At 48.0% G+C, this 14,641-nt stretch overlaps 1 protein-coding gene across 2 annotated transcripts in view; it reads right to left on the bottom strand.

Annotated features, from left to right (window-relative positions):
- The window catches only part of LOC144123057 (endothelin-converting enzyme 1-like), a 60,424-nt gene that overhangs the window by 32,664 nt on the left and 13,119 nt on the right, over positions 1–14,641 (bottom strand). For both annotated transcript variants that reach the window (XM_077655972.1, XM_077655973.1), the window contains 5 exons: positions 13,698–13,859; positions 12,795–12,881; positions 9,576–9,778; positions 7,424–7,594; positions 4,602–4,682 (listed from right to left, as the gene is read on the bottom strand). In XM_077655972.1, the coding sequence (XP_077512098.1) occupies positions 4,602–4,682; positions 7,424–7,594; positions 9,576–9,778; positions 12,795–12,881; positions 13,698–13,859 (704 nt within the window). The remainder of the gene's footprint in view (positions 1–4,601; positions 4,683–7,423; positions 7,595–9,575; positions 9,779–12,794; positions 12,882–13,697; positions 13,860–14,641) is intronic.

A 14,641-nucleotide genomic window follows, 5' to 3' on the forward strand; every position in this document is an offset into this window, starting at 1 on the left:
TGTAGCCGTAATGATGATCTAACGACGAACGAAGACAAGTCAACCCAGAACTGAAGGACTGCTGAAGAAGGGAACACAACGACGCGTTCCTTGATGGCGCAGTCTTAGTGCCCAGGGAGGTTTTGGGTGGTGCGTACTGTGACAAAAACTGTCTTCAGTCATTATTGGAGGCCCCAAACTGAGGCTGACAGTCGTATATCGTGTTCTAAAGCCAATAAAATCAAAGCACTTACACCCCCCCCCCCACCCCCCCACCCCCGTCATCTTCTTAGTCTTCCTCTGTTGTCCTCTTTTGTTGTCCTTCTTTGCTCAAGCGGTTCTATAAACACACTTATAAATGCTATTGAACTTCCTTATAACGAAGTCAAAGGGCCTCGCGGTTTCTTTGTAACAGCCGTTGCTTCATAATAGCCGTAAGGTACACTGGATGCAACTGCCGCATACCAGCGCGGTTATCTGCCTCTTTGTATGAAGAGGACAACAAATACGGCATTTGGCGTGTCGCCGCTGCGCGTTGCAGGAGCCTACAACATGCAGACTGAGGGCCTACTAAGGGGCTTCACATTGTACAACCGAAAATTCCTTACCAACGCGCGCCCGTATCTTCCGGAGCCTGTATGGGCGCCAGTGCCTAGACAATGGGTCCTGGAGGAATAACGTCATAAAGAACAAAAAAAGACCTATTCGGAGTATTCGGCTTCGTTTTCTTAGTACTCAAGTCACAGGCCGCTGTAAAAGAGGGCGTGCAGCAACAATTTAGTCGCGAGTATATACTTCTTTTCGTTGGCTTTGCCGCATTACCCACAAGCCCACGCGCCAAGAACTTCTGCGTTGACAGGAATGTCTTGCAGAGAATGCGCACGCCAGACCAAAAGCTTTGATGATGGCCGACTTCGGGACAACAAAAATTCTTCTACGCTTTCAGCTTCCGCCGCCTGACCCTGTAAAACTAACTTCGATATCGCGAAACCTCGGTTCGCGAAGCCACGGTTCGCAAGGGCCATACGGTCTTGCTCGTTCGCCGCCACCACTTGCGTCCGCCACGGCACGCCAAGTTTAGTGCCCATGTCTAAATAAAAAAAAAAACCCTTACTGAAGGTGTGTTATGGCATGTTGCGCAGTACTGTGGCCGGCTGGCCAAACACGAAGGCAAAAGTTCCGCGCGATAATTGGTTTTGTGGAAAGGAAAATGGCGCAGTATCTGTCTCATATATCGTTGGACACCTGAACCGCGCCGTAAGGGAAGGGATAAGGGAGGGAGTGAAAGAAGAAAGGAAGAGGTGCCGTAGTGGAGGGCTCCGGAATAATTTCGACCACCTGGGGATCTTTAACGTGCACTGACATCGCACAGCACACGAGCGCCTTAGCGTTTTTTCTCCATAAAAACGCAGCCGCCGCGGTCGGGTTCGAACCCGGGATCTCCGGATCAGTAGTCGAGCGCCCTAACCACTGAGCCACCACGGCGGGTAGGATACAGTCTCAGCGGCAACGCGGTAGTTGATGTATTTTAAGGCGAAAGCCTTTAATGGCTCATACTCGCGGTGTCCGCCCGTCCGTCCGTCCGTCCATGTCACTCGATAAAAAAAAACAACAACCTTTGTGCACGATGGAATTCCATCCACCATCTTTCCGTTGCGCAGCTGAGCGTGCTAACAACTACGCTACTTCCTGCAAACACACATGTAGTTCTCATTGTCTAGGACTCTGGAGAGCGTTTGCACAAATGTGTCGAATCAGATGGGTGCCTCCCAAATGCCCTCAAGTTTCTCCCGCATTTAAGATTCGCAAACAATTGTGTACTTAATTAACACCTTAATCACACATCAGTGACACAAGCAGCAACACCGCGCTAAAGGCTTGCGCCTCACCACACTTAAGGTCAACGAAGTGCCCCCTGAATTTTTTTTCTGCCGCTCGGCCGATAGAAGACGTTCCACATTCAGGGGCCCGGATTGGAGGTGCGTGAGCGGTACTTTTGCTGGCTGCTGATGTCCAGTGCGCTTCGTGTGTTGTGTCTTCACCTGTTCCTGTTCAAAGAAGTCGATGCGCGCTAACAGCAAGGCGTCACATGCTGGACCCGTTTACAAAAATTAAAAATATGAGCATCACACCCCTTGTAACCGTGAATAACCCTCCACGAAGCTGCATCGCAGTAGAACAACGAAACGGATGGAGGAGAATTATGTGCACCGCGTTGCATGTAATTATTTCGAGAATTCATCTACGAGGGATGGCAACAGCAGAGATCGATCATTATTAGGGCGCGGAACTTAGGGCATTTTCCGAGAAATGCCTGTAAGCACCTAGAGGGCGCATTCCGGCGCTTGCCTGTCTTTTTACCAGTTCTAGGAATATACAGCCATTTTGCGCAGATTAAAAAAAATATTCCCATCCGCCCGGGTTTCCGGTCAGTAAAGTGGTGATTACGGCAAAAATGTATGAGGCGATTGATTTCTGGATCGGCAAGGGTCGAGTAAGTAGACGGCTGAGAAGCTTAGCGAGCCAGCGCTTAAACTCTCTATGGTCAGAAGTGTAGCGCCAGGAAAAAAAACAGTTGGCGCGAACACTTGAGCTCTGCCTTAAGTGTATGACGCGATAGCGTAATGGGTCAATTCCCATATACGCAGAAGGTCATTCTCTACTTTACATTAATAGATCCCTGGGGGTCTTCATACCACTCCTGACGCAGCGGTGGACCTCGTGTGGCAGAGGTTGCTCTTTCACAGCGACCAATCATTGATTCAATTACCACCTGCCGTGGTGGTAACTTTGCTCACTCTCCTGTGGACACTTTGTGATGACGCCGCAAGGTCACGTGACCTACGTGGCAAATTGTGTACACGACTTAATGATGTCGAGCAGAGTGGAACGCGCAGCCTACTGCGCTATGTGTACTAGAGCGCCCTGCCCTGCTTCTGAGGGCACGTGGGGCACGTGTACAGTTTACATTGTCTTGGTGTGGTGGCATTATATTGTAGCGAAGAGAAAGTTGAAGCGCGATTGCCGCGTGCCGACGACGACGCTGCTGCTGGCGGACCTGCCTGTTCGTGTGTTCGTGCGCTCCTGCTATCACCACCTGTGCTCGCCGCCGGCCTATACGTCAAGCAAGCCGTGACAATGTGACCGTTCAGCAGCGCGTTTTGGTGTACTTGACGGTATTGATGTTTCGCTGATTTCGCAAGGCCAAGATCAGTGACAGTGGCGGAAAACGAAAATGTAACAGAATTTCTCTTGTTGTGACCAGAAGGCGGCCACAATAAAAAAGAAAACTTGTATCGGGTGCGAGGAAGTGTAAGTAACTGAACAGATGACTTTGACGTAGCTATGAACACGCTGTTTACAATTCTCCGGGACATATACGCCTTCGCTAACGCCGTCGCCGGCAGTATGAAAGGAACGGGAACGAAGCTACATTCTCTCGTCTTCTGGAAATTTCTGACCTCTTTTTAAATGGGTTTTAGTTATCCTTCGGTCTGGAGTACCATTCTTCATAAGACACTTCAGTCGTGCAGTGAAGTGTTGCGATTTGCATGCTCGAGTGTAACGCGAGGAAGCCAACCAAACTGCCGCGGAAACAGCCGACGCGCGGCCTCTTTCACGGGAGGCCATATCAGCTTAACCTTAATGATAACGGGGGTTAAGTATTTAGAATGAGTCTATTCCTGTCATCTACGGCTTTATTCCTCGATCTGAACACTGAAGCGCTGGCAGACGACGTCAGAATGTCAAACCAACTCGCCGAGCAACACACCCTGCTCAAGATTATTCCTCAAGCCTCGTTTTTAAAGTGCTGAAGCCAATGCGGGCTGAAGAAAAAAAAAGGGCGCAGGTTATCTAGGCTGAGATATTCAGTTCGTGTGCCTACATTCGGCCGCGTGCGTCGGGGGCGCTCGGTGCAAGTGTTGAAGCGTTGAAGGCTCTTTCAACACATATCGGCGACATATTAAACGTGTGCTAGGTCGTCATCGGTCTACACCGTTTTGTCATGCGACAGTTGCGACCAAGGCCACCTGCGGCTGTAGCAAAGCAACGGCTATAACGAAGCGGCCGCGGCGCCCCTTCGACTTTAGTATGACGAGGTTTAACTGTGTATGGAAGCAAAAGACAAGAGCGTTTCCACGAGCGACCGTGGTCCTCCACTCTGATCTGAGCAACATTTTCAAAATGGGGCACGACGGGCCGGCTGAGGAAGCTACGATTCTTTTCCGCTGAAAGCTCTCTGCCTGAGCGACGTAGTGTGTGAAGGAACACCGACGTATAAGCAGCACTGATGCATTCGCACCCTTATCAGTGCTGCTGCTGGTAAATTTACGTGCAAGTTTCTCAAACATTTATTATGATGAAGTGCGGACGAGGGGACCGGCGAAAGTTCAGTTGATTGCTGACCGACGCTGGCTTTGTACTCCATCCCGCATATGCAGACTGAGTCGCTGTGTGTAAAAACATAGCACTGCAGCTTGAGAAGCTTATAGCACGCTTAATACGCAGAATGGCATCACGCATGAGCGGACCTTTCTAAGGATCCCCTGAACACCAACCGTTTGTGGAGGAATGAATTTTCTCAGCTCGTTGATGGCGTAGGTGGGAACATGTGAACATACCTGTGGTATGGGCAGCAGATTCTTGACGACGACCCGCTCGTACAAGGGGTACGACTCATTGGGTGCGTCAGCTATCTTGGCCTGCGATTGCAAAAGGAAAACTCGGTGCTTACGACCTGCAAGAAACTGCATCTTATTGGTGATTTTCACGACTTGAAGGGGTGCCCCAACTGATTCAATATGGCGGCGCTGTGGAGGACTGCTCCCGGGTTTAGTACAGGCAGCATCGCTCTTGTTCTAAACATTGTCGATAAACTCGCGCTTGTTTGTCGATGGCGGCAACGTCACACAAGTCAAGCAGTTCGATTTCTCAAGCAAGGAATGAAAAAAAAACCGTTCTCTGGCATTTGAGAACGGCGGGCGTAAAATGGATGCGGTAGGCGGTCGACGTGTGCTTTGAATAAAATTTGAAATACATTCCATCGATCATGAAGGCTCTTGCTTATGGGGCGAATGAAAAACAATCAAACAAAAGAACAAGAAGGTGCGATCAGTAGTTAACCGCGCCTTGTGCTCGCACTGGGTTCGTAAGCAGCGGATGCGAGGCATGCAATGATTGTAACGCCGCTTTGATACATTCCTTTTCATCCAGCAACATTATATCCTTGCCATCTACCTGTGAGTCTCACTGACACCAGCGAAAGCCACGTCATTGGTAATTAAAGTGCAAAACTGATCGAGATGGAATGGAATTTATTTTTGAATCAACATCCCCTTCCTCTCCCTGGATAACAAAACACCATATCGCCATGCACACTCGTGGGGCATTAAACAGCGTGACGCACAGAACTCTCCGTGGTTGAAATGTGCCTACGGGCTGAGCGATCTTTCATAACAAACAACGCTGCCTATTTGAATAGGTTTTTCTGGTCCAGGAAAATCATATGTATAGAAATACAGCTTGGGGACCTCTCATGGTGCTGAAAATGTTGCCCTACCGCGTGAAAAAATATCCTGTTTGCATGCTGTCTCAGTATTGCTGCCATCAGAAAATTCACGCAGTGATGCTCAGTGAAGGAGAGGGCTGAGTCGGGCTGGTTGGTTCATGTTGAAACGGTAGGCAAAACAGCGCTGACGGACAGGACGGAAGAAGGCGAGACAGACACATGCGCTGAACTAACAACCAAATGGTTTATTGCGAAAGAGGGGGCAATATAAAGCATAGAAGGGAAGAAGAAATGCGGTGCAAAACATGATATGGCATATATTCGGGATATCATCACTGATTAAGAAAAGCGATCTCCTGTGGGAATACAGCCACCGATGGTTGGCTTACACATGAGTTGCCTAATGCATGAATGTGAAAGGCCTCCGATATCAGGCGCGAGGTATGATCGTTATATTTGGCGATGATAGTTGTTTGGTTCAAAAACGCCTCACATTCTTCGCAATCTGCGAAATGAATGACCATATTATTTCGGCGTGACTTGTTTTCAATGTCTTTCGCGTGCTCGCGTAGCCGATCGTTCACGCACTGTCCGGTCTCTCCGATGTAGAAACGGCCACATGACAGTGGGACCTTGTACACTACACCACAGCAACAGCTGACAAATTTGTTTCTGTGTTTCTTCTGACAAGACTTCTTTCCACTCTCCTGATTCACTCTCTTGCACAGGCCTCCCAACTTCTGCCAGGAACACACACACACACACACACACACACACACACACACACACACACACACACACACACACACACACACACACACACACACACACACACACACACACACGCACACACACACACACACACACACACACACACACACACACACACACACACACACACACACACACACACACACGCACACACACGCACACACACACACACATTTACTATTTTACTTCAGTAAACTTTTACTTTTCAGACGTCTGAGACGTCCTATGATGAAGTAAGTTTACTACTCGGCTTGTGGTCTTAGCATATGAATGAATGAACAGTTTATCTCCTGTAAGCTTTAAAGATTATTACTATTTGCATACAAACTTGAAAGAGAACCCTTCTGCTCGAGAAAACCGATTCTCTCAACATAGCGACATGCGTAGAATGACAGTTGGCGTGCAGTTAGGCAAAGCAGCAGTAAAATTGCGTGATAAGTTAAGCTAAGGCTTGTGAAAAAAACTGGCGGTGGTTTAGCTCTGGTTAAACTTGGAGTGACGCGATAGCTACAGCTGGCTGACTGGAACTTGGTCACGTGACCAACCATGTGAAGAACCACGTGATCAGCCATGGCGCCACGCCGCCGGCAGCTAGCTGCTCCGCACCACGTGACCAATCACGTGACAGCGTGGCGCGGCGCCACGCTGAAGGCTCGAAATGCTACCGTAATGTAGCTATCGCTACAAAACAGATCGCCGTCATGCTTTGAGTCGCCGGACGATTTCCACACACAGGACTCAAATCGTACCCTTTACATCGTGAATAAAAGCGGCGCAACTTGACATGACAGCACCTCTCTCCTAGACCGGTAGGGAAGACAGAAAGGCGGCGAGATTTTGTGTTCGTCAAAAGTGAGGACATGGCATAGGTCATTTAGGTAATGAGTCTCTCGGTCGTTACGTGTCAGAATGATGCTGGGGGCTATGAGTTGGGCGGCAGTTGTGGGTTACAAACCAATACTTACAAACTCGTGCTTTCTTAACGTGCAAAGAAAATCTCCACGTGCAATAAAGGATTGATTCCTTAATGTTATATAGCGGTTGCAAAGGTTATCTGACACGCTGCAACGATTGTTGCAACACGTAGCGAGACGTCCACGTGCGCGACCATTTAAGCGAGAGAATTGCATCGGAAGCCACATTGTACGCATGCAGGCCACTGACCAGGGCGATGTCGTTCTCCAGATTGAAGGTGTCTTCCGCTAGGCGCGAGGCGAAGTTCTCGTCTTCGACAAGGTAGAAGAATGCCTTCGCCATCAGGCCCTGGTACCAGGATAGCCGGATCACGTTGTCCTCTAACAGCGGCGCCTCGACGAACACGTCAGGTGCACCAAGCTACGGTGGTAAAGAAAAAAGCAGAGAGGCGCGTGAGACATGGCTTACTGGTTTCCTTCACAAGTGAAAAATAAACAACAAATTCATCTGTTAAAAGACTGGATCGTAGCACTACAGGAATCATCTGCAGAGTGTGCAGGTAAGACGTGACTCTGATGATACAAATTTTCTGCAAAACGACTGCCTCAAACGAAACCTTGTTCCTTCCAAAGGAGATGGGGTTGGATAGGTTGTGCAGCAAATAAATGATAACACCTATGAAAAGATGCGGTGTGGTTCGCAGCAGCGCAGGAGTAGAAACGAATACAAAAAACATCACCGAGAACAATGAGAAACACTGAAAGCCTAATGAAAATCGCACAATGCAAGCTGTGACTAAAGATAAAGGAGAGCTAAGCCTACATCATTCTAAGAGCTTTCGGTAATCAATTGTAAAAAAGGGGAGGGGGTCCTCGACCAGGTGCACCGGACGTATTTAAAGGGTAGATGTCGATGATTGCTAGGAATTACACCATCGGCGCATGGATTTTCGTTTGCTGTTTGGTCCATAATTGCTGAGTCCTAATTATGCACGAGCCACCGAACCTACCCAGTACTTCTCAATAGTGCTATAAAGGGTCCTGAAATGTTTTTGTAGCGATAGCTACATTACGGTAGCATTTTGAGCCTTCAGTGTGGCTATGGCGGCGCTGCCATCCTGTGGCTGCACCGCCAGCCTGTGGCTGCGCCGCCACGCTGTCACGTGGTTAGTCACGGGGTGCGGAGCAGCTGCCGGCGGCGAGGCGCCGTGACTAATCACGTGGTTTGTCACGTGATTGGTCACGTGATCAAGTTCCACTCGGCCAGCTGTAGCTATCGCGTCACTCCAGGTTTAACCAGAGCTAAACCACTGCCAATTTTTTACCTGCATTAATCCACGCAGTCACTATGTAACATGCTAAGGAAGAGCTTAGCCAAGCGCAGATGCTCTCTGTACAGGAGGCTAGTTTTGAACAGTACCACGCGAGCCTCGACCGCCCACTCTACACAGGTGTAAGGAGCATACATACTCCCTAGGCTCCCTAGGCTGAGAATGTAGGACCCATCGACAGGCTGGTGTGTGAACGTCTTATCACAGGGTGGAGCCGCAATAGCAGCCAGAAGAGGAGCATGCTTATAAAGTTTTTGCCATCGCGAGCGTTGTCTGCCAGGGGTCTTGCGCATGCACGCCGAAGCCGTTCACCATCAATTTGTGATTGGAAAAGGGCTTAGAATTACTTGTCTGTTGTGGGAAGCGCGTTTGGTTTCAAAAAACGGAGTCAGGGAGGTGCAGTTAATCTGTCTTGCATGCAGTGCGCTTAGACTAAATACCTAGAGTGCAGTAATAGCGCCTTGTAACCGCGTCAGCGAAGCCTGAAGTCAATTTCCACAACTCATTTAGCCTCCCATGACGATGCTGCCTATTTATTGCTTGTATTCTGACCAAGCTAGCTGCTACACGACTTGACACGTCTCTTAGTTATAATACACGCTAGCAAACCATGGAATGATGATGTAGTCTACGATGTTTCATACTAAGACGCGATGATAAATGGGGCCGAACCTGCTAACTTTGACCGCTTGAAAACTAAATAACAATTACACTTTGTAGGTGTGTCTTTCAAAAAGGAAAGCTGAATATAGACATTGCCAAAGGCTAAACAACGGGCTGCTTACCATTTTGTGTGCGCCATGTGGCCGGACTGTCCCCGCTTCGTACCTCCGATAAGTCTTTCGAAATATATGCGGTTGTGAGCAGCTTAAGGCAGTCGCCAGCGCGAATGCCCTTTACAGCGTACAGACTTCACCGTGCATACCCACGCTATAAAATAGGCGTCGTACATTACGGCCTCACTGATGGAAGTCAGTCGGCTACCTACGGATGCGAAGCGGTTTGTACTGCCCGGCGATGTGACATCGCCAAAGCGACGCAAGCAATGCGGTGGAAAGGAGTCCCGCTCACGGCGCACACGGACTGTTCCTTGAGCTGGACGTCGGGCCGCAGCTGAGCCGAGAGGAAGGACTGCACGCCGAGAGTGCGCAACGCCATGGCCGCCAGTCGGGACAGGTCCAGGCGGCGGGCCTCCTCGTTGCTAGGCGGGAACGGCAGGCCCAGCCTGGCCAGCAGAGTCTTGAGCGGCGCTGCTCCCAGCTCCTCGATGGAGTCTGCAAGGACCGCGGGCTCGGTCAGGTCGGCCCCATGCTTCGTGACTCAGTTGTAGGGGGACGGAGGTAACAGAAGGGAATAGGTTTCATGAAGAGCCTCGACGGAGGTAAGAAAGTGAGGTAAGCATTACTGAAATAGTCGGAAAGCCAAGCAGGCCGTCGTCAGAGCTATTGAAGCTTCCCTGGAGCCGATCGCAGTTCGCCCATCGATTGCCGCCCGAAGGCCGGCTGCTGTGCCCCACCGCTCTCCGAGTGGGAAAGGGGGAAATGGGGGCACGTGATCTTTTCTGTCTACTTCATCCAATACACCTGAAACGCGGTTTCATCCACTCGAGTGCTGTTCGTCTATTTCGTCGCCGCCCCGCAAGCGCGGACGCATGAGAGCACGACAGGTGGTACACAGAAAAAAAGCAAAGTAGAGGATGGAGCAGCCGCTACCACAATGAAAACCCAAAGGCCTCGGTGCCTTTCAATCAAAATTTGAAAGTACGATAGCATTAGGTTGACTATGCTGTCTACGATAAGTTTCTAAATCTCTTGTAGCGATTTGCCTGCCAAAACTCCGCTTGGAAGCGGTTGCGTTTCCATTGTATGGTATGCGTGAGTCAGCACATTCTAAAATGTTCAAGCGTGTTCGATTATCATATAAAATTATAGTAATCTGACATAATAATCCTCCTTAATTCATAAACTAATTGCCGCTAAGCCACCTTAATTTATTATTTGGGGTGCGCCTACTGTCAAAATGTTGAAGGTCTTTTGGAATTTCGGGGGGTGGGCCAATTTGCGAATTCTGAGGGTGCTAAGATTTACAAACTTGGCGCTGCCCTATGATTGGCCCACTGGCGGTCATGCGGTGCTAGTTACGTCACGGCCCTTTCAATCGTATTCGTAGATCGCGCGGAGTCCTCATTTTTTTTTTCCAAAAGAAGTTGAAACCAATGGTACAGCTTTGAGAACCTGAACCTTACGGCAAGCACTTGTACTATCGGATGTATTTCGTTTGTGACAGAGGGCAGCAGACTGGCTTCGGAGAATCATCGCGCGTAGTAATGTCCGTAAAACAACCGAATCACCGCCGTCTTTTACGGCAGTTCTCACCCCGCGAAATATCACGTGACCACTCTACGGGGATCCCCCTCCTGTCGGATCGCGATGCAACTTACCTCCTACTACATAAAATTCGGAGGCTTCAACACAAAGCACGGACGAATAATAAAGCGAAGCGCTCCATAGAGGGCTCGGAAACTATCACTGCCCCATTGCGCAACTAAGAGCTGGTGAGCAAGGTTACATTATAGTACATACCTCCCTTTACCGCATACACTGAGAGAGTGTTCAGTGCAGCTGCTCATCTCTCCCCGACGAACTGTGGGAAAATTAGCGACAACTTAAAAAAAATTTTACAATACGAATCGTGAAAATTAGCATCCCATAAGAAAATATCAATCATGCCGCAGTAATTGATTGTAGTCTGAGTAAATTGGTGTCAAGGCAATAAATGTTGGAGGGAAAATAATGCAGATTTAAATTTAAATTAAATTTTAAATATTTTCGGTGCTCTTTGATACGTCAATCGGAGTCACATACGCTTGATGACACCACAATGGTCACCTGACCCCAAGTGACCAATCAGAACATTTTGTTGTGGAGAAACCGGAAACGGCATGACGACAAACTGAATGCTATCGCATTAATAAATCTCGTTGCGTTGCTTAACGCCCGTAACCGTTTTGTGTCTTGACATCATAATAAATCAATCCTCGTGCTCTGCTGTTATGCCAAGAGCGATGACGCGCACTAAATAAACTGTTGGCGCCGTATTTTAGAAGGTACCTTTGTACATCTGCCGGGTTAGCACGAAGTCGAAAACAATATTTAAATGAATCATTTCCTTTTTCGCCTAAAAGATAATGTTTATGAATTGTCAATTTTCCTGCTGAACAAAATGGCCTCATTTCTGTATAATGCGCAATGTCGAAAGCAGCAAAATACAGTAATTAACATTTCACCGTGAAATGAAACTATTCCAGATGGTACACTACTGAACTCATTAATACTGCTTGGAGTCTAAGCAGTCTATCAGCTGCGTAGTTGTGGCAAAAGATTATGTAAGCGTTGTTCTTAGTTCTTTAGGCATGTCGTTTAACATAAATGGCATACAGCATCTATCAAAAAACGTCTTCCCAGTTGCTGTTATATGCAAGAGGGAAGGAACGACAAACATTTGTTTATTTGTAAGTCGTACCTGCGCATGTGGTTGTTACTCCCCTAAAATTGCTGCTGTATGACTTCTTAATTGATGTGACAGTTGCAGACATCCCAACTTGATGTCTTAATGAGATAACCGCATCTTACAACGATATCGCCAAAGTACCACAAACTGAAACCTAAGAAAAGTCAACTTTACAAAACCTCGTATACGAACCGGGTATGGTGAGCAGTTAATTCACTGACAAATCCTGAACCTTTTGAACTATTACCCTCATTTGATCTTCTTGAACAATCACCAGCCTTGTCATCCTTCAGGAAAGAAAACTAAACTATACTTTGTGGAACGCATATGATTATTTGTGCCCTATTCCAGCTGTGTGCTCGCATTATCTGATCTTCTAACTGTTCATTTGATGTACGTAAAGGGTTGTATTTTTTATGCGTTTGTATGTGCACTTTATCCGCGACCAGTGACTGACCGTTCTGTTTTGCTCCATGCACGCCAAGTTGTGTTGCACATGTAATCTATGGTGCCGAAGGCCCAGTCAGATGACTTTTACGTCACCTTTAGCCTCGATCTCATGGCAAATTTTTATTTGCTATAATTTCAGTATTTCAAATCAAAATCAAATCAGAAGTGCGCTGGTGAAAAGAATGTAGGAAGACAATTAGGCGACGCAGTGAAAGCAGAGAAACATGCTCGGCACTGGGGTTACCCACCAAAGACAGTCGGATTGTAGCCTTGGAGTGCACACTTTGCTCACATGGCATGAACTGGCGCGGGCATCAGGAGTCAGCTTACCCCTGTCCATGCAGCCAGTGAACATGGCAGCAGCCTTTTCTTCGGCAGACTGCAGGGCGCTGTCGATTGCCATGGCTCTGTAGTCGTCTGAGAGGAGATTAGTAGACCTTTTAGTCCACTTGAAATTTCCTGCGCAGACGGTCTATCGCGCTCGAAGTGCAAATGAGCATAAAAGTGAGAGAAGGAAAAGAAGAGCACAATAGAACTATCCCAGTTCTCGCCTTCCGCCGAGGACAGGAAGCGACTACGTCTGCCAGTGATGTTTCAATCGGGAAATTTTCCCTTTTTCAGAGAACTTCAAGTGCAAAATCTGAGAAAGGAATTTCTAAGCAGTGCCAGGGAATACTAAGAACCAAAATCGCCTCGCATTTTCCAAATTGTCGGAGTCTTCCAGCTGCTCCAGGAAAAAAAAAAAAGACCCGAAATTGGGAGTTTTGGGTATGACTGAGGAAATCTGGGTTTGCGGTTGAGGTATAAACAAGAGATTGTCCAATCCACGGCTCTCACGTTCTTTGTGACTTAGGCCATTGTGAATTACATTCTGATCGTAAAGAATGTAAATGCAGTAGCGAACCTCGCAGCTGACGCAGTAACCCAGCAGAAGATTTTTTACACAGCTGTCACCTTAATAAGAGGGCTCCAGGTACAGGTAGTTCCGATAACAAAGGGACTACAGCGTGAGCTCCCCATCCCGGGAATCATTACTCTGTAATCATGATTACTCTATTATTACTGTATAAGTATTTTTCACCTGAAGGTGTAAAAAGCCGGAAGGCATTTTCGACTCCAGCGCATAAATAACAGCCCGAATTGCCCTTGTGAGAAAATTGACCGTTCCCTCTATATTGGAGCTGCATGCACATGCATGCAGGGCAAGCGGGCAGGGAACAGAGTCAGGCCCACCGTAAAGCTGGCGCACGTATCGAGCCCTCACGGCGTCCACGCGGGCGTTCTCCGCCTGGTGGCGCGACGGCAGGTTCCGGCGCACCCAACGGCCGCACACATGAGCGTAGAAGTCGTCGCAGGCAGGCGCCTTCTCGTCTACGTCCTGGGACAGCGCCTCCTCTGCGTGTACGGACAACAACCGCGGATCAGCGCAGGCAGCCAGGTTTGTGGCTGAAATCGCTATGCGCCACTGATAGTCTTGTCGCAATTCAGTATCTCATCGTCTCACCTAATTCAAGACGCAAAGAGCCTGCTTGTGATTATGTAGACTCTTGTACTTGTAATTGTACGTGCACATGTGATGTACAGCCCCCTTCAAAAGTGCCCAAGGGGTTTGCTTATAAGCTGTTTAGTGGGGCTCCGAAGCACATCTAACAGTTCAAAGCTTGGAAGGATTGAGGACGCGAAGCCATTCCTTTTTCGAGAGGTTACGTCGTTATAGGGATGCATAGCGAGACATACACACCTCACAAGCAAACACATTGGGCAGTATACTTTTGACTGGCGGTTAGTGCCTATTCTAGTGCTTGGGCATGGTATACCTGCAGTATTTCGTAAATAAATAATATCATCCATTAATTGAAGTGTGATGTTTGAAACTGTGCTTTGCTTTTTGATTTGGCTATTGTGTCAAGTATTCTTCTTGTTTTTTTCTTTTCTTTATAAATGGAAATGTGCTGTGATGTAAGTCTACTTTCTGCTATTAGCTTTAGGAGAAACGGGGAGAAGCCTACTAAAAATGCCGTCTGTGTCAGTTGCCGCGTTTACTAGTTGGTTTTTCAGTCTTGGTAAAAAGCGATGCCGAGAAAGCGTATTTTCTGAAAGCTTATGAACACCAGTAGGTATGACTTAGTGCCTGTTGCACATCTGGCGGGGTATATAGAAAGCTTGTGCAATCCTTC

Source organism: Amblyomma americanum, chromosome 3, assembly GCF_052857255.1.
Source record: "Amblyomma americanum isolate KBUSLIRL-KWMA chromosome 3, ASM5285725v1, whole genome shotgun sequence".
In the NCBI taxonomy this organism is placed as follows: Eukaryota; Metazoa; Arthropoda; class Arachnida; order Ixodida; family Ixodidae; genus Amblyomma; species Amblyomma americanum.